We start from the raw sequence: 27,353 nt of genomic DNA, 5'->3' as shown, positions 1-27,353 counted from the left end.
CCCCCCCCCCCCCCCCCAAAAAAAAAAAAAAAAAAAAAAAAAAAAGCTTAAAAAAAAAAAAGAAGAAAAAACCTTTCCCATCAGAGAAAGAGGGAGATCTCTTTGGAAACATGGAGCTGCTGTGCTGCGAGGTGGATCCCATGAGGAGAGCTCTGCCTGACCCGAACTTGCTCTACGATGACCGCGTTTTGCACAACTTACTAACCATAGAGGAAAGGTATCTGCCCCAATGCTCCTACTTCAAGTGCGTCCAGAAGGACATCCAGCCCTTCATGAGGAGGATGGTGGCCACTTGGATGCTGGAGGTTCGTACACCCCGGCCCCTGGGAGTGGGGGAGGGAGAGCGGCCGCGGGCAGCACCCCGGCCCCTCTCCCTGTGCAGCCCCTCGCTCTTCGGATCACCGGGTGGCTTCTTATTGTCGATCCCCTCTCCTCCTTGTCCCCCTCCGGAGTTCAGCCGGTGCGGAAAGGGGCGCGGGGGACACCGACAGCCCGCGGGGGAAGTCGCCCCTTTCGGGGGGCTCCGGGAGCGGGGTGCAGGAGGGGAGGAAGCGCGGCGTGGTGGTGGAGGGGGAGAGTTGGAAAAGTAATTTGCAATTAAAAGCAAAGAAAATCCGCCTCCGGGAGCGCTTGTGATTGAGGCATTTCTGGGAAAAAGGAGCAGCACGCGGGGTAGGGCGAGGGTCGGGGGGTGCCCCGCATGCCCCGCGTTCTGCCCGGCGAGGGTTCCATGCCCACGTATGCAGTGGGGAGGACGTGCCTTCTTCTCGCCATGTTGCGCTGCATGCCGACTCTGCTTGCAGACGCCGAGCCCGGCTGCCCCCGCTGCTTTCCGGGGGGCTCGGGAGTGCCCCCCGCCCCAGCGGAACGAGACCCCCGGTATGTCGGGGCCGTGGCGCTGAACCCCCTGTTCGCCCCGAGGTTCAGGCGCAGCGGCAGCGGGCCCGGAGCCCCGCAGACTCGCCTGCCTTGCGCTGGCCCCACCAGCCATCCTTTGCCCCTTCGGATCTCCTTTGGGGGGGACCTTTCCCGAGCCAAACTCCGTGGGCTGGAAAGCCCAGACTCCCCGCTTGGTTTTCATGTGCGATTTGTGCTTTTTTTCTGCGGCTGTGATTTTTTGTAAATTTTTAAAAGAATTTTGCTGCTCGCTGTCTGCTAAGAGGATCCAGGCGGCTCGAGCTCTCTCCACCCCACCTCGCCCTCGCTATGTCTCCCGTTCTTCCCCCATAACGCGGGATTGGGGGCGCAGGGCTGGGGGACACCCGGCGGGGGAATTTTTACTATTGTCGGAAACGATAGGGGATCGTCCCGGGATGCCACCAACCCCAAAATCGGGACCGCCGGGGAAGTTTTGATATTTTTTATCGATTTTTTGAAAATATGATGAAATAGAAAAATTGGGTCGCAAAGGAAAAAAAAAGTCTGAGGTTGCTCGCTTGCTGCTGGATGGGGCTTTTCTGCTCTCCCACATAGTGTCTTGAATTCATTTCTTACTGAATGAACTAAAGGAATGTGAAAGCCGATTGACAGCCTTCCCAGCCTCTCCACAGATCTCCCCCTCCCCCAAAATTTAGCTCCCCGGGAAACAAAAATAGGAGCAAAAGCAAGGGAAGTGGTCTGTTTGGTGGGTTCACTTATTTATTTATTTTTCCTTATCTCCTTCTCACTTCCCACCCCTGTTTTCCCCCGACCACCCCATGGTTCCCTCCCCACGTTCCTCACTTGCAGGTCTGCGAAGAGCAGAAGTGCGAAGAAGAAGTTTTCCCTCTGGCCATGAATTACTTGGACAGATTCTTAGCTGTGGTGCCCACTCGGAAGTGCCATCTGCAGCTGCTGGGGGCGGTGTGCATGTTTCTGGCCTCCAAGCTGAAAGAGACAATCCCCCTCACAGCCGAGAAGCTGTGCATATACACGGACAATTCCATCAAACCCCAAGAGCTGCTGGTAAGCAGCCCCGTTCCTCCCTCTTCTCCAGGACAGCACTTTTCTCTATCTGGCACATCACTCAGCACTTCTCCACACAGCCAGCCCCCACGTTTTAGAAAAACCCGCGCTTTTCCCGCCTTTCTGAACGGCCAGAAAGTGTCGGGGCCAACGCTGAGGGTGGGGGACACCCGCGGGGACATCCCTGTCCTAAGCTGCCTGGCAGTGCCATGCGGCGCTCGGGCTGCTGCCTGCCTTGTGCGCGGGCACGGCGCTGCCGAGGGTTCTGGGGCTGGCGGTGCTGGGGGAGGCTCTGTCCCCTCCGTGTCCCCTCCGTGTCCCCTCCGGGTCCCCGCCGTGTCCCCACGGGGGACCTCGCCGGGCGCACGTGCGCGGGCGGGCGGCGCGGCGGCGCCACCTGGCGGCAGACACGCGGCGGTGGGGGGCCGGGGCCGGGGCCGGGGCCGGGGCCGGGGCCGGAATCGGAATCGGAATGCTCGGCCGTGCCCAAGAGGCAGCGGCACCGACTGATGCCCAGGGAGTTCCACCTGAGCACGAGGAAGAACTTCTTCCCTGGACAGTGACCAAGCCCTGAACAGATTGTCCAGAGAGGGGACATATCTCTCTGGGGATATTCCAGAATAACCTGGACACAATCTTGTGCCCTAGGATAGCCCTGCTGGAGCGGGAGGTGGCACCAAGTGCCCCACTGTGGTCCGTTCCAGCCTGACCCATCCTGTGTGACAAGGCTCAGTTAAATCACCTCTTGTCTGCTGCTTCTCTCAGTTCGGACGCGGTGGAAGCAAAGCAGATTGATAATTACTGAAGGAAATAAGTGATGTATACATCATGATATGGAGCACTGGATGTGCACCAGGGTCCCTTTGTGACATGGATGCTAGGTCAGAGAGAAGGCCATAGCCATCTGAGTTGTTGAAGAATTTTTCCTATGAATCACTGGGAATTCCCCCTGGGGAGGGGCTGGTGTTGATAGCTCATGCTTCCACAGAGTTAAAGAGCCTTGCCCTCAAACCCTGCCTGGCTGTCAGGGCCAGGAGGTGTCCCCTTGGTGGTACAGATGGGCAGGGGAAGTGCCGTGGTCCCCACGTGCAAATATGCAGAGCAGTGTCCCTACCTTCTTGTGCCATGTGGATTCGAGCATGTGTTTAAAGTGCTTCCTTGTATTTGGTCCTCTGGGTTGACTGTTCTCTCTCAAAAGCTGTCACATCAGTAATGCTGGGAAGAGCAGGCCTTGAGTTCACATAATCACCGTTACATTCCAACATTTTACATGTTTTCTGGAGAAATTAAAAAATCCCGTCTGGTTTCTGCAGCCTTTTGCATATATGTGAGATTTTTCAGACCATGGAGGGCTCTGTCATAATCCAGCAGGAATGTCTGTAGGAAAGTAACTTGCTGTTAAAGTGGGCATCTATTCAGGGAAACGACTGCAGAAATGGCATTGTGGGGTCCATGTTTATGGTTTCTCAGCAACGCTGGTTGACGTCTCTGCGGCTGCAAAAATAAAGGACTTTTTTTTTTTTTTCTGACTTGCCAGCTCTTTCAGCTCAACTGGGGCTCCCCATCACACTGAGCTCCATCAGGCATCATCAGGACTTGGGAATCAGTGCATGGAATTTAGTTAATAGCTAGTAATTGACTGATGAGACAAATGTGAGCTGGAGGCTTGAGCTTTGCTCACTCTGCGGGGCACTGTAAGGTGTTCAGAACTCGGTTTAAATGTTGAAACATGCAGGTCATGCACCCCATGGCTGGATCTGGCCATTGGGTGCTGTTTGCACATGGAATCCCATTTCAGGGAACGGCTGGTAGTTATGTACACGCCCAAGCTTTCATTTGATTGCAGTGGGAGTTTTGGGCGTGCAAAGAATCTGGGAACGGCTCCTACATGATTTACTTGCAGATAATTTACACAGGTTACTTCTTGGCTGTGTTGTGTGTGTTTCCTTTCTGCAGAACCTCTCTTGGAGTAGTTTAAGCACCATCAGATTTATTTGCAGGACCATTGGAGTACAGTTTTGGGAGGCAATGCCATCAAGCCAACTTCCCCAGTTTTGAAAAAATGGAATGTATATCTAGGTTATTTTTGTGCATGGCTGTCCCTAGGGCTTTAAATGGCTATAAAGTAAGGACTATAGCCATTTAAAAGAAGTTACTAGGAAAGGACCACAGTGACCTTGGCAATATCTAATTGCAGTCTAAACTTTCTGGGTGGGCATTCAGCACTGGATAAAAAAAAAAAAAAAATTGAACCTTGGCAGGAGCTGCCAGATCTCATTATTTTCAGTAGAGCCTGATATTTCTGGTGTTCAAAAAAAAAAATAAAATCAACAACTTCAAAGCAGTAGCGGCATATGGAAAAAAGGGATTGAGCAAAACAAATTTAGCAGTGATAAAGTTATAATAAGAAATAAACAGAGGTTTTTCGTAGGCTTGCTTATGTCTTTTCTTCTGTTTTGCTCTCCCTGTCCACCCTCTGCAGGAATGGGAGCTGGTGGTGCTGGGGAAGTTGAAGTGGAACCTTGCAGCCATCACCCCACACGATTTCATTGAACACATCCTAAGGAAGGTGCCTCTCCCTAAAGACAAGTTGCTTTTGATCCGGAAGCATGCACAGACCTTCATCGCCCTTTGTGCCACAGGTAGGCTCAGCTGCTCTGGCTGCTGTTGCTGCTGCTCACAGTGTGGTTGGAAGGGCAGATTTGTTTCTGGTGGTGCTTCATCTCCTCCATCCTTACATGATGTGGGAAGAGGAGTTGTATCCCACGGGTCTGTTTGCAAAGGGTGTTGTGAATCGGCCCAAAACTGTGCATTGGGCAAAATTCTTGTAGTAGTGATCCGTAGTGCAGCCGACGTGTGTGGTGCTTTTGCAGTGAAGTCTTGTATGGCTAGATTAGAGCATCCTGGGTTTTATTTTGCCCATTCAATGTTTCTTTTAGAAGGCCACAGATCATTTGTAAGGACAGCTCCAAATACAGAAGCTGTTATGGCACATTAGCCCAAGATGTCTTAGCTAATGCATTGCATAAATGTGTTCATAAACTTTTCATTAACTGTATTCCTTTCATTATCTGGATCCAGATAAAAGGCAAAATTGTGTATTTTAGCATTTATGTGATACTACCACATCCCTGAAGCCTCGGAAATGATAGTTTAAAAGGTAATTACTCTTTCAAAAAAAAAAGGATTCTTTCCTAGCTTCACCCCAAGAAAGCAGTGAAACTACCATGTTTCGTAGGGAACCATTGCACTCCCATTTTGTCACATGGCTGAATGCAGTTTCTAAAGATTTCTGTGAGAATAATTGCCTCTGTAGAAGAGAGGCTTTTTAATTTTGACCTGTCTGTAAAACTCTGGGATTTTTTTGTGTGTTATTTTGTTTGGGTTTTTCTTGCTTCGGTTACTTTTACAAAATTGGTGTACTCTGAATTTTCATCCAAAGGGTTAATGGTGAGACTACTTTTTAGAAGTTAGACCTGGACTAAATAAACAGCATGCAGTGTTTTCCAGAGTCATTATCAAGTAGTGGATGGCTCAGTGTTTGAATTCACCAGTTTGATATACCTAGTCCTTTGTGATACTGTATGTTCTGCCTGTATGTTTGCAGAGGGGAAGGGAAGATGGGGTGCAGCTTCTGGGTTTGAATGCCTGGTTCTTGTATATAAGATGTAGTGACTGCTTTTACAATGTTGGCCAATTTTTCCTACCTCAGTTGATCTGTTTTAGAGATTTGTATATGGGCTGTGTTAGGGTAATTCTCATTGTAATTCTCAGTCAAAACTCATGACCTTTTGGTTGCCATGATGCTCAGACCTTCCCTTCTTTTTCCACTGCTGTATGATCCTTTTCAGACCAAAGACCACAGGACTCAATAGAAATATTGCTCAAATTCTGCAGGATCACTCTTGGTGATTTCTTTGCCTTCTCCCCTTACTTAGGATGCATTCAGTGTTCTGCCTTGTGTGATATGAAAAAGATGGTCTTTCCCATGGACATTTCCCTGCATCTTCACACCATCAGCCATCAAACTCAAATACAGCTTCGTGTTGCCTTCCAAACAAGACAATCTTCCCACTCTTTTCTTGTTTTCACTTGCTCAAATAGAGTTTTGGTTTGTTTTCTTTTTTATCCAGTACATCATTTTCTTGAGAGCCCTATAATTTCATTATGATTTAGCATCTCAAATTCTAGTCCATAATCCTTTGCCTTTAAAGTTTTCCATATAACCAAACAATTGCAAGACATTGGTCCATGAAAGAGTCTTCAAAGTCCATGGTTTCTTTCCACTCCATGGTGGTTAGCTCCATGCTCTAGAAGTCCTTTTACTGAGATCCAGAGCAGTGCCCCCTTTCCAGCCTTCAGCCCAGTCATGCAGTTCCCTGGTGTGTGTCCTCCATGTGATCAGCTTGTCATGTTGTATGTCTCCAATCCACGAAATGAGGTCCTTTGTGTAGAGTTTAAGGAGACAACAAATCAAGAGTTTCTTCCCTTGAAAGTGAAAGGCATAATTGCTGAGTACAGAGCTTCCCACGAGTTAGGGGCACGGTAGTGCTGGCTGGAGATTTCCTTTTCTTCTCATGCCATTGTCCACAGACCACTGTGTAGTTTTGAGGAGGACCCACAACGCTTTTTTCTTTTAAAAGCAGAGATCTTACCCAGGCACTCAATACCACATTCCCACATTACCTGTGAGCTGCTACCTCTATTTCCATTGTGGAAATGTTGTTCTTACTACAGAATTTCGCTTTCACTGCCACTCTTTGAAGAAAAAACCCCTTCTCATCAGACTTCCCTTCCAGATCCAGTTGTCATTTCCTTTTCTTGTCCTGTTTGTTGCAGAGCTCTCATCAGCCACTCTGTTTCTTCTTTCTCTTTTTCCTTCAGAGCTGCTGCTCTCTGCCAGCCCGGGTTAAGCCTGGTGTTTCATTTCCCTGTTTGCCTCCTTTCAGTAACAGGACCTTCTCTGACATATGGCTCCCTCTTCCCTTGCTCCCCATGTGTGTTTTTAGCCTGGGTTTGACTCTTTACTATTCCCAAAGCTGACCTGGCTGCCTGGCTAATAGCTCTGGTCTGGAGCACAGCAGTGAATCTCTTTCTATTTCCTGATTCATCTCAGCACAGCTTTCTCTGCTTTCAAGTACTTTTCTTCTTGAAAGTGTCATGAAAAATCTGGCATATTTTGAACTTCTCTCCCCCAGCCTTAGATCTTCTTCAGCAACTGCTCCATTTAATTTCCCAGCAAAAATGTTTTACCAGAAATTCCCAGGTGTTCCCTGCCTGTACAGAGCTGGCTTTGATCTCAGTCCTGCAGCACTTAGTGTCAGCAAATGAAGAGGGAAGCAGCCATGAACAGTTACTGGGTGTTGTGCTGGATGGTGAGGATCATGGTGTAATACTCATCACTGTTCTCCTTTCCATCTGAATGTTCCTCAAAAGGAGGTGATATTTTGTTCTTCTGCTATTCCTTTCAGTCATGTTTGGTCACTTTGGCATGCTCTCTGTTTCTCTGCCTTTATTTTCAGCCCAGCTCCTGAACCAAGCTGCGTGGATATAAACCCATGGCCTCTCTCCAGTCCTTGCAGTGATTAATGATTCACATGAGCATGACTGGAACTTTAATGTTTCCCGCTTTGCCCTTGGTCCCATTGGAACATACGGCTGCTGAGCAGGACAGAAGCTTGTGTGTCTCCCTGAATAAAGTTTTCTCTTTCATTGCTCTCCACTCGCAAAGGTTTCAGGAGCCTCCAGTTCCATTAGGAGGGCATGGAAGTGGCATTTTCCTCCAGATGCCTTGTTCACTGTACAGTAAGAATGCATAGATGGACACTATGCACTCGCATAGTGTCCATCTATGCATTCTTATTGTTTTCTCATCCCACTGGTGGCGTCCCTGTGCAAGACAAAATTCCTTCAGAACACTTCTGGATTTTCAAGGCACCAAGAGGATGCATTTGGTGTCTTTAAGTGGTGCTTATGGCTTCTCTCTTATGAGGAGAGACTGAGGGAGCTGGGGTTGGTTAGTCTGGACAAGAGAAGGCTGAGAGAGAATCTCATTCATGCATATAAATATCTTAAAGAGGGTGTCAGAGGATGGTGCCAGGCTCTTTTCAGTGATGGCCAGTGACAGGATGAGGAGCAATGGCCGTAAGCTGAAACACAAATTCCACCTCAGCTTGAGGAAGAATTTCTGTATATTAAGGGTGGTAGCTGCCTAGGGACGGCTTGGAGCCTGCCTCTATGGAGAGATTCCAAACCCACCTGGACATGTTCCTGTGTCACCTGCTCCAGGGGACCCTGCCTTGGCAGGGGTGTGGGCCGGGTGATCTCGAGAGGTCTCTTTCAGCCCTAATGATTCTGGGATTCTTCAGCATGGGACGTTCCTGTTCAGCTGTGAGCCCAATAGAGACCATCCTTGTTTTGCTCTCTGGGATTGTGTTGCTTTTCCACCCTCCATCTCTTTACTGCTCTGCACCCTTTTTTCCTCTGTCGCTTTGCACAGTGCTGCACAGCTTGGAAATGTTCTCTCAGGGGCTGGCCATTTGCCTGTGCTGAGCTCCAAGCCAGAGAATCACTGCTGGAAGGAGTGGGAGAGGACAGTGGTTACAGAGGTGTGTGCAGAGCCTGCCACACTGCTGCTGGAAAGAGATCTGTGCATTATTTCCTTACACTTGGGTGTGCTCATCATTTTTTCTTGCAGCCTGTTCAGAGTCGCAGATGCACTTGTGTTACACTCTCCTCTCAGAGCCTGTATATGCCACAGTTTTGGTGCAGGACACCCCTTTTTTATGTGAGAGCCTGTAAGGGAATGATTTTTGACAGAGGGTGGCCTGTGCATGACAGGTTTTCAGAAAGAGGAGCTGTAATGGAGACACTCATCTCTGTGAGGAGCTTCACAGGATTTTAGTTGAGTGGCAACCAAAATTTGGAAGAAGAAGCTTTTGCAGACTTGCAGAGATAGAAGGCAGCTTGTGTGAAACCCTGGACTCAGTCCTTTGCATGGTCTTTTCGATGCCTCAGCTGAGTCCAGTGGCAGGTGGGATGTGTCCATGGTGGATCCAGCATCTCAGGCCTTGGGGCCTGTGTTAGCACAGCGGCTGAGAAAGAGCAGCAAAATGTCAGCTTTAAGTCAGTCTCATACAGTGTGCCAAACCTCTGCCCACTATTTCTGGGACATTAATCATCTACACTTGAAAGCTGAGACGGCTTTTTTTAACTTCTGGGCCAAATCCTGCATCCTTCTTCAGACAGACATTCTGTGGAAGTCAATGGGAGTGTTGTCTGAGCGAGGCCTGCAAGATGAGGTCTGCAACCCTGGTAGAGGTCTACGGGGTGACCACACAGAATAAGGCCTGTTTGCTCCTCAGCATTCCTGCTGGGCAATTCTACTCTGCATCTCCTTTTCATCCAGTGTAAGTTACTGGAGCCTGGAAAGTGTGATGCAAGTTTTATTTGGGACCTGCTCTTTGCAGAGGGGAAGAATAAAGGCTGTAGAGGCTTCTTTATGTAAATGCCTTAAGAAAGAAAATACATGTTGCAAAGTGGCAGTGTTTGCAGGAACTTCTTGCATAGCAGAAGAAAGAATAATTTGCACTAATTTATTGCTAGACAAAAGAAGAAGCTCTTGCTTATTCCAGCTCATATCAGTATATTGAACTTTCCAGCCAATGGAGGAGCCACAAGAACTAAGGAAGTGCCATTAGCAAGTAGTCAGGGCCTCAGGAATGTTTCATGACCATCAAGTCTGGCAAGAGGAGGTGGAAAGAAATAAAGAGAGCATGTGCTGATGCAAGCTGGCATCACTCTGGAACTGCCAGAGGAACTGCCCTCATTTCTACCAGCTGCAGGTCTGATGTTTTGGTGGTTCAGGCACTAACATCATCCTCATCCTTGGTTAGGAAGGTGTAAAATAAGTGCAAATGAAAACCAGTGCAAAACAATTGTTCAGAAATAGTATTTGCCATCAACTAATGAGCATGTTGTTGTGAGTGCTCCTACTTTGCATAGGTTGTTCAGTGTGTTTCCCTGCCTTTACCTCTCTTGGATGGTTGTGATGAAGCATTAACATTTAGGAGACTTCAGACCCATTTGTATAAAGGCCAAATGCTGTTTGCTTTACAAGAGGAACAGAATTAGATGTCTGCCCTCCCACCTACTCAAAGGATAGAAGCACTTCTGCATCCTGGTTTACTTGAAAGTTGTGTCTTTGAAGGGCTGAAGAGTCATTTGGTTTTGCCTTTAAAAGTAAAAATATTTAATGTCAGGAAAATTTGCAGTGTCTTGGAGAAATAAAAGAGGAAGAGAAAAAAATGGCCACTGCAGATACAACCAAACATATTAGAAAAAAAAAATAGTATCACACTGACTCTGGAATTGCATTTGAATCAAAGCAGACAAGAATTAAATTCACTACTTCCATTGTTTATCTTAGACTTTTCTTTTAAACTTAGATGGTTAAATATAGATCCATGCTTGTCTTCATAGACAGGCATTGGCTGGGTGAAGTCTGAGGCTGGCTATGACCATTATCTACATAATTTTAATGTATCAGTACGTGCTTTTCTGATGGGGGTAACATACCTTTTTTTCCTCCCTTTTTCCCCCCTGCCATGGGAAGAATTACCTTCCTTATGACAGCAGTTTCCTACTCTGTAAATAAATACCTGTCAAATTACAGAGATGAAAACTGGCTGCTGAAAAAAAGCCCAACCAGCAGCCAGATCAGTAAAATGGGTTGTTTTAAGTAGGTAGAGTTCCCCCACCTGACTTTGACACACTGAGTATGTTCAGCCTGGGTATTTGTCAGTGCTCTTCTCCTTCCGACGGTTTTATTTGTTGGCTGCAAGTTAAGGCTTCCCCTTGCAGGACCTCTCTAGGTTCCTTCCTCCAGTTCCCTTCTGCTTTGGCCTGACTGTCAGCCTTGCATTTTCCTGGCTTGAAGGCAGTGAAGACCACTGGACTGGGAGAGAGCCAGCAAAACAGCTCAGCCGTGGTGCTCGCAGTCCTGGAACCTCGGCGTGGATTATGTGTGCTCCACTGGCAGATAAACCTCCTCGTGCCCTGGCTGTGTCAGCTCGGGGCTGAAAGTGGGAGACAGGTTCAGGGTACCCTGAATTTGCTTGATGACTCTGGCTGGCTGGTCCACAGGTGGCTGTGTTTCAAAGGGTGCTGTTTCTTGCATTGCCTTTTTTTTTTTCCAGCGCTGAAGTCAGTGGGGTTGTGCAGGGCTGGTCACTTGTTTTTGAGGTAGTTTGGGAAATAGGTGATATTAAAATGGGGATGGGGTGGTTTCTTGTGTATATTGCCTGGGAATAGAAAGTAAAACAAGTTTTACTTTTTAACAACCCAATGTCTTCCCGTGAAGTGTTCATGTGCTCAGATTCTCATGGACACGCGCTGTGGCACTGCTTCTCTAACTTATAATGAGACTCCTTTGTACTTTTCCCATGGAATGGCATAATCACAGAATCAATTAGGTTGGAAAAGACCTCTGAGATCATCGAGCTCAACTATAAACCTATAAATCACAACAAAGTTAAAAGTCAGAGCCATGCTTTAGAAGCAGGCTCTGGGTGTGTGTTAGTCAAGTTTGCACACAGAAGGATTTAGCCCATAGCCTTGCTTCAGATGTCCAGGGAGAAGTGCTATTTATAAAATTCCAAGTGCCCAGTAAGAAGTGCTTTCTATAAAATTTCCCCTGTAGTTCAGATTTCACCATCTCCTACAAGAATTTGCAGTAAATGCATATGTTTCAGCTCACATTTTTAGGTTCTCTCTCTATGTGCCCCCATTTTTTTTTTTTTTTTTTTTTTTTTTTTTTTCATCTCAGGGCAAATTTTTGACCTAATTTGGAGGGGGGACAGTTTTACCTGGGTGAAAACTGAGTGAGGATGGCAAGGCTTGTCTTGTTGTCAGGGTAGAAGCAGAGATAGAGGTTTATAATTGAAAATAACATGTAAAAACTTGTTTTGAATTTCTCAGTGGAATCTAAGAGACTGGGGGGGCGGTTCTGCATCCCCTCAGATACGGTACTTAATATTTATGCTTTCATTGCACCTTGACAAACATTCCACGTAGTTATTGCTTTGCTTGAATATGGAAATATGTTAATTATGGCCTTTATTGCGCTGCCTGCTCTTTTCCTCAGCCTTTTCTATTCAACCCTCTAGGTGGCCCAGCACAATGTGGCTTCTTTTCTTTCAATGAGCTCTTTCCACACTAATAGGGTCCAGGGTGATCTGGAGAACCATGTGCACAAAATTGGTGCACCACCCCCCATTCCTTTGTGGGCATGTCAGGTTAAATTCATATCAGCAGGGGGGTCACTGCCATGATTTTCAATAGCTCGAGATGAGGTGATGACTTCAGACAATGGTGCCACACTCTCCAGTTGGAGACACTTGCCTCACCAGTTGCAGTAGTTAATTAATATGCTAAAAATAGAAGCCAGTGATACAAATTGCTGCCTGTTGTACAACAAAGACTGGGCATGTGTAGCTTTGATAGCCAAGTTTATGGTGCTTGTTATGGAGGGAAGTTAGTTTAGAGCTAGAGGCAATGTAAGACTTTCTGGATGCTGAGCTTTAGTCAGTCTGGGCCTCTGGCCATTCGCTCGCTGTCTCATTTGCATTATGAATGACATTAAGGGAGCTAACAAGGTTATTGGGCATAGAAATGTTCGCATGTGACCCCACGTGGAAGCAGACCTACAGCAGTGCTAGTTGGCAGGGACACTGTGCCTCTTTATTCAGCTTCCTAGGAAGACAGTTCTGGGAGTGGATCTAAAATCGGCCACGAGAACACCGACGTTCAGATAACGTGGAGATCGTGATGTGAGGCAAGGAATTTCAGAGAGCAGGTGGAGCTGTGTCTTTTGCTCAGCCGATTCTGCCTGGACATGGCACCTCCCTGCACCATCTTTTTACTACATCCTGCCTGAATCTCAGGACAAGTAGGGAAAATGATAGAAAATCCATTGCTACCTGTAGTTACCGTGCATAAGTGAGAGATGGTTTGGTACATCCAAGATCAAACATGGAATTTGCTTCCCAGCTTAGGGGTGTGGTTATCCCTTATGTGTGTTTATATAAATCCATGTGAGGTAAACATGATAATGGTTTTGATCATCGAATTTTTAAGCTTGAAAGAGACCTCTAAGATCATTGGCTTCAACCCTAACCCAGCACTGTCGTGTTCACAACTAAACCATGACTCCAAGTGCCACATCTGCATGTTTTTTGACTATTTCTGGGGATGGTGACTGCACCACTTCCTTGGGCAGCTGATCCAATGCCTGATCACCCTGAAGAAATTTTTCCTAATCTCCAATCTAAACCTCTTCTGGCACAACTTGAGGCTGCTTCATCTTGTCCTTTCCCTTGTTCCCTGGGAGCAGAGCCTGACCCACCCCTGGTTGCACCCTCCTGTCTGGGAGCAATAAGTGAGCAATAAGTTCCCCCCTGAGCCTCTTTTCCTCAGGTTAAACACCCCCAGCTCCCTCAGCCACTCCTCATGAGACTTGTGCTTCAGCCCCTTGCCCAGCTCTGTTCCCTCCTCTAGACACACCCAGTCCCTCAATGTCCATCTTGCAGTGCCAGGCCCAGAACTGGGCACAGCACTTGGGGTGAGGCCTCCCCAGTGCCCACGACAGGGGGACAGTCACTGCCCTGCTCCTGCTGGCCTCACCATTGCTGACCCAGCCCAGCAGCCATTGGCCTTCTTGCCCACCTGGGCATGCACTGTGGAGCAGCAGGCCCAGGCCCTTTCCTGCTGGGCTCTTCTCAGCCACTCTTCCCCAGCCTGGAGCTACTGGGGGTTGCTGTGACACAGGGGCAGGACCCAGCACTTGGCCTTGGTGAACCTCATCTCTCTGGCCTGTCCAGCCTGTCCACATCTCTCTGCAGAGCCTTCCTGTTCTCAAGCAAATCAACACTCCTGCCCAACTTGGTGTCACCTGAGAACTGACTGAGGATGCACTCAATCCGCTAATCCAGGTCATTTATCAAAGACAACTGGCCCCAGCCCTAAGCCCTGGGAGACACCACTGGTGACTGGCAGAAAGTGCAATCCTGGAGGTGTAATTCCCATTCCCTTGCCATGTGCTGAGATCAGCATACTCAGGGCTGTGTCCTGCACTGAGAATTTGGGAGTCAAGGTTCTCCTGTTGTCTCACTCTTTAGTGGGGGGCAATATAATTTAATTTCCAAAAGTCAACTTTCCTATCTACAGTGGGTTCTTACTATTACAATAGTGCATAAATTATTATTTTTATAATAATGACATTCCATATTCCTTTCTTCAGCCAGTGGGAATTTGCCCCTCCAAAGTGTCTGTCTGAGTGTGATGTCTGGTAGGAAGCAGCATGCAGTGTTGAGCTTTCAGGTGGGAACCTTCTGGTGGCTTTGTGAGACAGAGAAATCCATGTCAGGGTTTCAACTCCTTGTCTCCCCACTGCTAACACCCCCATTCTGGTCCATCTGGGTGAATATTGTGTCCCAAGTGCCTTCTTACTGACTGCTTCAGTCCCAGGGATATAATCCAGCCTGGAGAAGAACATGCTGCCTTCACATCTATTGGAGCATGTGCCAGCTCTGAGTTTGGGAGGCTGAGAACAGCTCTCCATGTGTCTTAAAACCTCAGTGGTTACACAGACATCAGCAGGGTTATAGAATTTGTGAACAGATGGGATTTGGAATCTGCAGCAGGACAGTTTTCTGTAATCTGTTTCTATTGATGTAATGTATTGCTTGTAATTTATTTCTTACTATGTATTACTTCGGTTTACTCTTCCTTCTGCTCCAGTTTCCCCAGCTGAAAACTGGCAGAGAAAGGTTTGCTAATACTGAAAATTGGTAGAGAAAGGTTTGTCAATGAGTTATTGTTGAACCAAAGAACTTGCAAATCAAGTTTTAGGAACATATCAAGATGTGGAAGATCTGATATTTAGCAGGATAAACTAGTGCTGATAAACCAGTGTCTGTGGCAGTATCATAAACCATAAAATTGCGTTATAAAGATGACAGGATTTTATTTTAATTTCTCTTCTGATTTGACATATGTGTAAGAGGAAGTTCTGAAGTGTATTTTCAGCTTGTTTATTAAGAAGTAGTAGTAATGACAAATACGATCTTTGTTCTTCGATTTCATAGCTGTGGGCTGTAAGTGTTCTCACTTCCTAATTGCTAAGGTAGTAAAGATGAACCATTAATTAAAATTTCTTTCCTGGACAGGTCTTTAAATGCTCAAATTAATTTACTCTTTAAAAATTGACATGACTAAAAATCTCATTTTGGTCCTTTGTGATACCTTATTCCAGTTTTCTAGTTATACAGAGAGGTCTTAAGTGACCAAGACCCAAATTTCTGACATAAATTACAGGAAGCCTCCTTCTTCTCTTTCCTATTCTTTAAAATTAAGGAAAGACTATTAAAAATTGTCCAGGTTTACTTTATGCATCAGTGAGAATAAAAGACTGAACCGCATTTCCATTTTAATTTGCAGGTCTCTTCCCCTTCCTTTGCTTGTGATGAGCAGTGTGACTAATGAGCTCCATGAGACCAAAAAGAGTGGCACTTTTCCCTTTCTTCTACTTCCCCGGGTTTTATTCTTGGGTGTGGTTTTTTTATGTTGCTTGCCTCTGATGTTTTGCAGCTTTTCTGGTCTGGGCTTGGACTAATTCCCAGATCTGTTCTTGCAGATTTTAACTTTGCCATGTACCCACCATCAATGATAGCAACTGGAAGTGTGGGGGCAGCCATCTGTGGCCTTCAGCTCGATGATGGGGACAGTCTCACGGACCTCCTGGCCAAGATCACAAACACAGATGTGGTAAGTGTTCCACATTCCTCTTCTCCTTTCACTTCCCAAGGTGTACTGGAGAACTGGGCCTGATCTTGAAGACTGAGTGGAGCAAAGGAAGGGGTTGCTTCTGCAGGGCGTGAGTTGCGGGTGTGGACCCAGCACTTTGGTTTGAGTCTCCAAAGCTCATTGATTTCCTGGAATTCATTTTTTATTTAGGCTTGGTGGGGAGAGCCTGCTTTGCCTGCCCAGGCTGATGGTCCAGCAGGCTGAACCTCCTCTGGAGTCCTGGGCGATAGGGTGAGCAGGCAGCATTCCCTGGGGCATAAAGCAAATCAGGAGGTGTTGTGCTGCTGTTGGTCCTGTTCTTGCAACCTTAAAATGGCTCTTCTGGCTTCTCTCAGGAATCACCTAAAAATTCTTGGCTTGGAAGAAATGAATAATGAGCTAATTTCAAGGCAGGACGTGAAACAAGCACAATTCAAGCTGTCTTTAACATGTGCTAATTTATTGGTTTTGATTCACAGAGTAAATATATGGCATTATTACATCTTTGATAGCACTGTTAAATGAAGATTTGGGTTTGTGATTTGGTTGAAAAGGAGTAATTAGTCCAGGTTGCTTAAAAGGGGAGAATTTTGATATTTCTTTTTTTTTTCTTACAATCAAATTTATCCTTATTTTCAAATGTAATTCTGGGGTTTCCCATTTATTTTAATTTTAATTGGATTTGCACAGAAAAAGGAATATTGCTAATTCAGAGTGCTTGAAGTCTAAACCGTAGAATGGCCTGGGTTGGAAGGGGCCTTAAAGATCATCTCATTCCAACCCTCCTGCCACAGGCAGGGACCCCTGCCACTATCCCATCTTGCTCAGAGCCCCATCCAGCCTGGCCTTGGACACTTCCAGGGATCCAGGGGCAGCCACAGCTTCTCTGGGCAACCTGTGCCAGGGCCTCAGCACCCTCACAGGGAGCGATTTCTTCCTCATATCCAATCTGAATCTCCTCTCTGTCAGTGTGAAGCCATTCCTCCTTGTCCTGTCACTCCAGGCCCTTGTCAAGAGTCTCTCTCCATCTTTCCTGTGGGCTCCCTTCAGGCACTGCAAGGGCACAGTGAGGTCATCCCAAAGCCTTCTCTTCTCCAGGCTGAACAATCCCAATTACCTCAGCCTTTCCTCCCAGCAGAGCTGCTCCATCCCTCTGATCCCCTTTATCCATCTGAGAGTAGGGAAACCTGTGCCTGAGAGAATTGTGTGTAAGCCCTATAAGGCCCTTTTGCTGCGCCTTGCAATTTGGAAATATTTTATCTACTGTGCTTTTCTATCCAGATTATATAAGTCTGAAAGAAAATATCTACAAAAACATCTTGGTTCTTAAGTGGTTAGAAGATGGGGTTTTAATTTTGCACTGAAAATGCCTCCACGCTTTTTCTTTTAAATGTAGCAGGATTTTTTTTGTCAAAAGTGTGCTTTTTGCCATCCTGATGAAAATCTTCCCAGATCTGACTGAGTCTGCATTTCTTCAGAAGAAAAAATTAATACTCTTCCCAAATAACAAAGACTCCTAACATTTTACTCTTCCTATCTTCTCTCCAAGAGTCTGTCAGCGTTGGGTAGAGACCAGCTTCCTTCTCTTTGCTCCTGGTCTTAGCCCACAGCAGGACAAACTATGGAGAAGGGTTTCACTCATCCCCCAAATCAGAATAAACTCATGACAAAAGGAGCTTCAGGATAATTTAATTGCTAAAAAATATAAGCCTTTGCAGAAATTAGAGGTGCTTTTATTTTTTTCAAGGTGTTGTCCTTTGTGAGGAAGAGGTAGCTTTAACTCCCTGCAAGCTTTGAACCCTCAGCCTAACCAAAGGTTGCCAACATTTTTGAGTTTGGGCAAAATAGTGTATTTTTTGTTAGCCTGCTGTTTCAGTTTGGGAGAAATATTTTGCTAGGTGTTTTCTCTGTGAATTTTGCATTGGAAAAATACAAAAGGGGCCAGGACTGGCAACTTTCATCCCACATGAAAAAGCTTGAGAGAGAGAAAAGCAACTGAAAATGGGACTCAGAGAAGCATGGGGCAGGCTTAGCAATAGGTAGTAATACCAGCCTCATATGTAAAATGTATTGTTGGAAAAAACCTACTGTCTGGATTGTGTAAGAGGTGGCCCAAGGCTGTGTTAATAAAGAGTAAAGACTATTGTAATACATTTTACACTGGGACTTAATTAAAGTTGAATGAAGAGCTTCAGTTCTCTCACTTCCAAATTTCTGATGCCTGAGAGCTGTTCCTGCAGTGGCACAATTAATTCATTGTCACTGTGTGAATGATTTTGTTTTCCAGTGGAGGCTTAGGGAAGAAGGAGAAATGAGAGTTCCTGGTCTTTAGGACCATCATGCGGGAGAAAAGTGGGGAAGTCATAGAAATTAACAGTTCTGCAGAGGAAAACCTTCTGGCCCCCTGTGCCTCATGGTAGCCCACAGGAACCATCAGGCAGCTGGGGAAGTCCTTCCCAGCCAGAGGGTGCCAGGGCTTCTGCTTAATTTTTGTTTTGGAGCATGTAATTGCTTAGCATGGAAACAGATGATAGGACTTTCCCATTGGCTTTTCAGAAAATGTCTCTGTCTGAGGTGAAGCATGAAAAATCTCAGCTTCGAAGCTGCAAGCAGATGAAAAGGAAGAATGGTAATGAAACCGTGATGCAACTTAAGTGCAATGAGCTTTTCTGAACTTTCACTGTTTTATAGTGATAACTTAAGGGTGCAGCTTATTTGCTGGGAAATAGCAGCATTAACCAAGAGGCTGAAATCAGTGGTGTTATTTTAGATTTACATTAGTGTAACTGAGACTGGAGTTGGGCATTTACAACTAAAATTAATGTTTTTAATGGATGTTTCATCAAGAATTAGACCAAAAATACATTATTAATAAACAACATGTAAATTAGAGCCCAGCTGTTGGGTAAGCAGACAACCAGCACGAGTGTTTCTTTCAAAAACACGTTGGTGTTGGATATCCTTGCATGAATCCAGAGCAGTGCCCTAGAGTTGAGATGAGGCTGTCCAAGGCATCCTGGACTGTAATTATAGGGATAACAGTTAGTTCTGGTAAATAGCTGCCCTGGGCTGTTTGGTGAGGGTTGAATCACAGGCTGGAGAAAGTGTGACAACAGGGCCAGGCAAAGCCTGGTTTCATTACTCCTTCCACCGACCTAAATAAACAGCAGGGAGCTGCTCTTAGAGAAGCTCAGCAGCCTGAAGGGTAGTGAAAGTAGCTCTGCGTGGTGCATCTGAGCTGCCTTCTCTGATTGCTGCTGTCCCTAAGAGCCACTAAGAGCTAATCCCACACAACTGAGGGATAGGTTTCTCCCCCTCTACTTTGTTCTTGTGAGGCTCCACCTGAAATATCGCATGCAGTCCTGGTGCCCCCAACATAAGGAACTGTTGGAGCAAGTTCAGAGCAGGCCACAGAACTGATAAAGGGAACTGGAGCAGCTTCCCTGTGGAGACAGGACAGGAGAATTGAGGCTGTTCAGCTTGGAAAAGAGAAAGTTGTGTGGAGACCTCAGAGCACCCATTCCAGCATGAATGGGCTACAGAAAAGCTGGAGAGGGACTTCTCATGAGGAACTGTAGTAACAGGACAAGGAGGAATGGCTTCAAATGGAAAGGGAGTAGGTTTAGATAGGTTATTAGGAAGGAATTAGAATTAGAATTAATTAGAATTAGACAGGGTGTTGATGCCCTGGCACAGGTTTCCAAGAGGAGCTGTGTCCTACGCATCCTTGGAAGTGTTCAAAGCCAGGTTGGATGAGACTCTGAGCAACCTGGTCTAGAGCTAGGTGTCCCTGCCCATGGCGGGGGGCTGGAATAAGATCACCTTTAAGGTCTGTTTGAACCCAAACCATTCTGTACCTCTGATTCTAACTTCACACAGCTCTGAAGGATGGGGATTGCATGTTCCAGTTTGTTCTGCTGTCAGCGGCTGGGAACATTTCCTTTGTGGTTGCTTGCAGAGAGGCTGGTGAACAAAGAGTTAACAGATCTACTGGCAGGAAGCCTCAGAGCTCCCTGTGCATCTCTTGGTGGGTCATTGCAAAGGAAAAACAAACAACTCAGGAAGTCAGGAATTCCCATAGCATCCCAGACCAGCACTCCAGTTCGAGCAGTATCCTGTCCCTGGTGGAGCCAGATGCTTTGGAGGAAGATACAAGCATCCCCGCTGTGCACAATTATGGGATGTGAGGAAGGATAGCTGAATGGGTAGGGCATGTTTTAAGACCTTGCAATCAGTATTGTGCTTTGCTTGAGACCTTTCTTGGGTAAATCTATTCCCTCACCTCCTGGAAGAGTAGCCATCCAGGTTGCATCTGGATGACACACGGAGTTGGTCTCTCCAGCATCAGCAGCCAGGGAGAGTTTTCAGGCAGAGCCAGTGCCTGTATGTGGGCAGAAGTCATCTCTAACAGTCTGTTCCCAGATGGCAACTGGTGTATGTTGAATGGTTTGGAAAATCTAAAGCATACTTAAGGGCCTGAAGTAAAAAAAAAAAAAAAAGCAAGGAACCAAGAATTTTTTAAAGGCTTGTCGAAGCAGCTGGCCATGAGCCCTTAAAAATATGGAGTGGGGCTGTTTTGAAGACTGGATCCATAGTAAATGGCATTTAAAATACCTCCACTTACATGTACCACATATGTCAGGGCTGGATTTTTTTTCTTATTCCCAAGAGCAGAGACATCCCTTCATAAAGATCTGCAGATTTCTGCACAGAAATGGAAGTGAAGAGCCACCATGCTCAAGAATTCAGAGCTGTAGTAAAAAAAAATGGAAATCTATCTTTAATGGATCGCATTTGAACATTGTCCCTAGAGCACATACACCATTTATCCTCTCTTTTGTAGTGTCTAGGGCCTGTGGTTTTGGAAGCAAGAAACAGGACTCGCTGTATCTTATCCTGCCTTATTTGTTGCAGACTGCATTTTGTATGCAAGGAAACAACAGGCAAAATAGCCTTCCAGAGAAAGGAAGAATGAGATAGTTTCCTAAGTTGTCTTTGCCTGAGTTGGCAGCTGCTCCATTTCATTCAGCTTTTTGTTCCCCAGTGAGTGCTGTGCGTGTGTAGCAACAATGGGGTGATGCAGTGACACTGCGGGCTCATGGCGGAGTTCCGTCGGGTCTGTTGGCAGGCGCGGCCACGGCCGGCGCGCCAAGGGGAGCCAGGCCCCCGAGGAACGGCTCTGCAGCCCCCAGAGCGGCTCCCATGGATCAGCCACTCAGGCAGGGAATCCTTGCTTGGCTCCTGCAGCTCTGTGTAGTGCAGGCAGGTCCTCCCAGCTTTTTGAAAATCCCCTTTTTCACTAAACACTCAGAGTGTTTGTTACAACAGCATAAATCCCACACCTTTTCACGGTTTCACCTTTCCACCTTTCCACTTTTTCACATCTTCAAAGTATTACTCGGTAGAGATTGCTAGAAATCCCAAGTCACACTGAGCAAGAAGTATCATGGCATCTGCCCCTGCATCGCCCTGCTGGTATGTTGGCTTTACTCTCCGTTTTCCCAGTTCTGAAAACATTGTTCTCTCCTGTTTGCAATGAGAAATACCCACAGCAGCAACAGGAAACCAGCCAAACTAAGTGGTGAAGCAAACAGTGGAACTGAATCTAGAAAGGACGCTGTTGAAACTATTGAAAAGACCAAAAAGTTGCAGAGAAAAATGCCCTATATTTCAGTTTCTTAGTGTTAGTCACCTTATTTATTGCATTATTGCAATAATGTGGCAACAGTAAGTGGAGAAGCTCTGGCATTAATTAGTTTTTTGCAGGTTTTTTTGTTTGTTTTGCTTTTGAATGAGAAGTCCTTGTTAGTCCACATGAGGTGTCCTTTGGAACAGCAAATTACTATTTTCTGTACTTCCAGTTGGAAAAAGAGACATAGACACCTGTGATTGATGCTCTTTGTTACAGTAGCAAAAACATACATTCAGGAGGGAAAATAGTTCTGTTTTTTAACTGCATCCATTAGATGTGAGATCACTGGAAATACTATAAATGGATAAGATATTCTCACAGCAGCTTTCCAGGGTCTTGCTTTGGAGAAGGTCAGTGAGGTAAAGGCCAGTGCTCAGCACACAAAGGCCCCACTTTGGGAAGGAATCCCTGTTTATGTCAACAATGAAGCATGTGCTTTGGAGAGATCTGAACTGGGGCTTAAATGTGAACCAGTGGAGGAATCCAGCCAGCTTTTGTGTGTAGGAGTACAGATGACATGTTCCACACTGGAATTTATGTAAATCCCAGTTCTTTAATGCATGTCTAATTGCTGCTTTCTTAGATTATCCAAGCAATGAGTACATCTCCAATGAACAGTACTGTAATTTTGGGTATTTCCAGCATCCTTTCCATTTATCAAACCAGATCGTGCACTAAAAAAAAGTCCTTTTCTGATTTTCCTTTTGCAAATAGTTTTAAGAAAGAAGAAGAGATTGGGGGCCTTAACACTTATTTGTGAAATAATTAATATATATTTGGAAAATTAACCATCCTTCAACACAAAAATGCCAGAAGGCTTTTTCAATATTCCCAGCTGTGGGATTTTGGGCAGTGCAAAGCAAGAGCCTGTTGGTTTACTTGAGTTGGGTTGAGTAGCAGGCCTTCCCTCATAGCTTGCCAATGAAGCATAAATGCCAGTTTAACACTGGAAGCTGGAGGCCAGTATAGGACATACATATACCACAGAAATGTTGAAAAGTTCAAGAAAGTGAATTATGTGTAATATTCTGCAGAATAGGGTTTGTGCTTTCTTTCAAGATTGTCATGAATGGAAATTGAAACCTTCAATGATTATTGACTTGAATAAGTAGCTCATGCCATAGAGCTGCTGATTGTTCCTTCCAGTTATTTTCACTGCCAGCATTCTATCATAGCCATGAGGCTGCCCCTCATCAGACACAGGAGAGTTTTCTTTTCCTTCAAATGCTTTTCAAACGTGCTAGTAAAATCACCTAGGGATGAAAGAGTTTCAGAATGAAAAAAAAAAAAAAAGAAACCCCACAGTTAATTGCCTTTTTAGTTCTGTACATGCTGAAGTATAAATAAAACTATGGAATGGAAAGTACCAGAACTATTTTAATCATTAAAACTACTAGACCATATAGAAGAATGGGGAAGTTAATCCATGTGACACACACTTTAAAAAGTTTTTTATAAAAACAACAAAGGCAAACCCTGCAGTATTCTGAGGGAATGGCCTAGTCCTTGTATTGAAAAATCTGGGGTCATACTGCAGTGCATTATAGTGTTCTTTCAAGGAAGATTTGTTGAAAATAATGCAAGTCATGGGGTTTTTTCTTTGATATGTTCTTAAAACTTCATTCTCTGTCGTCAGAGCCATCTAGAACTTGCAAAATGAAAGTCCACCAGTAAAATATGTACACATGCAGCAAATTCCCATGAAACTTGGAGGGGTTAAAAATACTGTGTCATGGGAAGGTTGGGCTGTTTGTCCTGATGGGTTTTTAGTAGTTTTTTTTGATGATACAAAAAAAAGAGTTAAGAGACATGATAGTCTCTTAACTTTGTATTGGCAGAACGTTCCAGTGATGCCATCATCTTTACTTACCTAATCACATTGTGACAGCTGGGCTGATAAGATACTCTAAATTAGGGTTATTTTCCCTTCACCTGAGAGATTTAACATCCAAGGAGCTTTAGTATGCAAATAGCAATACTTTTTTGGAAAACTGTTTCATGCTGAATGCAGTGGTCTGGTCATTTGTAGGTTTCTTTGTTTTAAAGAATTTGGTGTTTTTAAGCTCAAAAAGTGTAGACCAGAGAAGTAATACACAGTGGCCTGTGGATTCCCATATGAAATAAAATCCATGTGACAGTTCCAGTCGAGGCCACTTTATAGATTTTAGAAGACAAAATGAAGACACCAGAAATTACCCATTTCTCTATAGGGTTACCTGGAGATCTCAGCCTCTTCATGCCTGAAATGAACCATCACACTGCCTATCAGAAGTTTACACCGTGATGGTGTAAATGACCATACATGAGGGTGTTTAGGAACAGACAAAGCTGACTCCAAATGCTTGAGCCCCATGTTCCGCATGTCACCACCCTTCCTTCCCCAAGCCTGGCTGCAAGGAAATTGCCTCATTAAGCTTTTCAGACTGAAGCTGCTTAAAAAAAATCTGGTTTGTTTTCAGAAGGACACAGTACTTTGAAACTGTGCTTTAAAACAGAAGGTTCTTATACCCAAAAAAAGCACATTAGGAGTGTTGTCTGTTACAAGAGTCTCCAAACTGGTGCCCCCACACTTGAAAATGCCTTGACCCACACGGTGATTTGTTGTCATTGCCCTCTTACACACAGGTGAATGCTTACAATGGACCTAAAGCCCTCCCTAGCTGATAATGGGGGATTTTTTAATCTGAGGACAGGATTTTGCAGCCAGCAGCTGCTGGCTAGTAGCCAAGAAAAATGGGTGTTCATTACCTACCGGAGCCAATTGCGCCCATCACGAACATCAGTGTCACCAGCGGAACAGATCGTCTTCACCGGATGCGTTTTTCCCAGACCAGCTGGGATGACAAATCAATCCTCCACGTATGAATATTTCAAACTCTCCCCAATAACCAGGTACTATGTAGAAAAAGGGGGTGTGTTGGTCAGGGCCCAGCTCCTCAGTGTTACAGTCACATCCTTTAATGGGTTGACAAGTGCCTGTGGAACCCTGTGGAGGTCAGTGCCCCATTCTGGTCTTCAGCTCCCCCGCCTGACAGTGGGGATGGTGATGCTCAGTCTCACCACCCCAGCCAGATGCTCTGGGGCCTCTGGTTAAAACACTGTGCTGTCAAAATCCTCCTACCAAACCCTGTGTTGCTCTATTCCCTGAAGACTTCTGGAGACACCCAGCTCTTAGGCAGGCTGAGGCCACAGGAAGTTTAGTTTTAGTGCCTTTTCCAGAAGGACTCCTCAGGGCTGCCTTTAGAAAATGCCATCTCTTGTAGCACCACGTGTCCCCCTGCACAGTGTCGGTTTGATACTCCCAGTGCCAGCACACTGAACGTGGTTGGCATTGTGTTCATACAGTCTCAGCTTGGGTTTTATTTCTAAGTTTCTCCTATAACTCAGGGTTTGTCATGGTTTTCTCACATTTTTTTTTCTGGTTAAATTACCACATTATTTGGTCTTCCAGTGTATTATCAAGAGTGTGGAACATCCTGTAAGTATTTTAATAGTCCCCTTCATCACTGTGTCTGGTTTAAATGGTGGTGAATCCTTCATATTTATTTCTGTATTTATACTTCATGTTTACTGTGGGACTCCTGATGGACAGGCTCCCATATTTATGTTGCTGTACTGTACCCTGCTGTTTCCCTGAATGTTCTTAGTTTGTAATGCGGTGGTCTCTGCGAATCAGTTTTGTGCTCAGAAAATTATGGGACATGCTACTCATTGCTCTGGTTGTCAAGGTAGTATTTGCTCAAAGGTTGGACTCGATTATCTCAGAGGTCTTTTCCAACTTAAATGATTCTACAATCAAAGATCAGTAAAATATTAAGATTTAGAACCTTATAAATACAGCATGAACAATGTTTGACCAGGGAGTTTGTACACAGTGATTACCTCTCAGAATTCAAGGTTGATTTGTGTCAGAGCAGGCACTTCTTAGAAACACCTGACTGATGCTCTTCCAACTTCTTCTAGCTCAGTAAGGAAAAAATAACCACCTTTATCTTTACTAATAGATAAATTTGCTTTCTTTTCTGTAGGACTGCCTTAAAGCTTGTCAGGAACAGATCGAGGCGGTGCTTGTGAATAGCCTGCAGCAAGTCCGGCAGCAGCAGCAGCAGCAGAGCAACCCCTCCAAGACAGTGGATGAACTGGACCAGGCCAGCACTCCCACAGATGTGAGAGACATCAACCTGTGAGGACATCAGCACACAAAGTCACGCTTGCTCCCCCAGACCCTTTATTTTTGTTATTATTTTTAGAGTGAAATTTTTTTTTAATCTGCTCCCACATAGAACATATTTAAAGCTCTTTTAGGTATAAAGAAAAACAAAAAAAAAATACAAAAACCGAATAATGAAAAAAAAAGGCATTTGGTACCTGTGATGTTCTACAGAAGGGAATCCCACGATATATTTGGTAATTGCTATTTGATTATGTATCAGTGATATTAAATGCTTATAAAAGCATACAAAGTAGCTAGATCAATGTAAGCCTGCATTTGTGGGAACAAAGTAGAGTATACCTGTCTGTGTATTATGAACTAGTGCATACACCCCTTTTTTAGATATAAGAAAGGAATCGTGTGTGCGATTTTATGGCTTGACTAGATTGCAAAGCAATAGAATAAGGGGTTTAGGGCAAAGTGGGAAAAGATCCCTGAAGCAATTGAACCATTTTGAATGCAGAAGAGATTTGCTGATCTGTCACCTCTGTTATTAGTCAGAAGTGTTTGTTGGATCTCTATATGTTAGTTTTGTTTACTCTTGCTGTCTGTGGTAGCTGCTACCTAAGAAAAAGATGCTTTATTTTACCAGCCAGAAGAGCAGGTGTCTTTTGGGCTTTTTTTTTTAGTTGATTTATTTTTCTTTTTTTTCCCCCACAACTTCCCCTCTGCCCCTCTTAACTTTTTATCTACTTTGCCTTCCAAAATGGTTAATTCTAAACACAGCAGCATCTTTGGCATGAGGGCAATTCCTTTTACCCAGCTGTGGGCCAAGCCAAAGTTCCCAAGTGTTCACGCTCAGTGGGGGGAATGCACGCATTAATCCCGACCTGTTGGCTGGGCAGACCACCTCCAACCTTTGGATTGCAAGATGTGGTGGATCATCTAGGGAAAGCATTATATTCCTACACAGTGCTAATGCTTCATGTCCATCTTAATGTCTGGCAGTTTCTTAGCTTGGCCACAAAGACATTTAAATGATGCTCTGTCCATCTTCCCTTGTAATAGCCCCTCACTGTGTTAAAGAAGATGGGGTTTGGTTTGCTCCCTTGTCTCTCTTTTCCCCCACTCCCCCTGCACACTTTTTCAGCATTTCATTAACTTTATTGATCTACAGTGAGCGTTTTTGTAAACCATTTCATTCGAAAAGCACTTTGAAAATTGTTCCTAAGGGATTAAATGAGATGGTTTATGACAATTTTGCCGAGGAAAAAAAAAAAAAGAAAAAAAAAAAAAAGGAGAAAAAAAAGGAAAATAAAGAAGACACAAAAGTAAGGCTTTGTATAGCTTTTTATAGTCAATATTTTCCAGTATTTGGTGTACTCGGTTAGCTGTGGTGTTGCTGGAAATACCAACACCTGCTTCAGATGACATTCCTGTCATGACATTCCGGATAAAAGCCTGACCATCTGTATTGTTCAGTGTCACAGAAGGATCTTAATACCACCTGTGTGTTTATCTATGGACAAGGAAAGAAAACTGCTGGTGCAACAGCCATGGTGGTAAACATCGAGGTGTGTGACTTGGAGTTTTATTACAAAGGTGTATTCAGTGTACTTGAATTTATTTTCCTGCTCCACCTGTAACGAAGAGGCATTTAGATGGCAAAGGAGTTGGAGCAACTTTTGGGTTTTTTGGTTCTGTTTTTCTGGGGTTTTTTTG

The 27,353-nt window shown here is 45.1% G+C and overlaps 1 protein-coding gene across 1 annotated transcript; it reads left to right on the top strand.

Moving 5' to 3' along the window:
• On the top strand, positions 1–27,353 carry CCND2 (cyclin D2). The gene is made up of 5 exons (XM_041398849.1): positions 1–305; positions 1,729–1,944; positions 4,427–4,586; positions 15,638–15,768; positions 25,507–27,353. The coding sequence occupies exons 1-5, from the start codon at positions 111–113 to the stop codon at positions 25,663–25,665; spliced, it is 861 nt and encodes a 286-aa protein (XP_041254783.1). The 5' UTR covers positions 1–110; the 3' UTR covers positions 25,666–27,353.

The sequence above is a fragment of the Onychostruthus taczanowskii genome, unplaced genomic scaffold (assembly GCF_017590055.1).
Source record: "Onychostruthus taczanowskii isolate IOZ18803 unplaced genomic scaffold, ASM1759005v1 scaffold15, whole genome shotgun sequence".
In the NCBI taxonomy this organism is placed as follows: domain Eukaryota; kingdom Metazoa; phylum Chordata; class Aves; order Passeriformes; family Passeridae; genus Onychostruthus; species Onychostruthus taczanowskii.
Note: the sequence above shows the minus strand (reverse complement) of the source record. Positions and strands in the feature narration are given on the sequence as shown.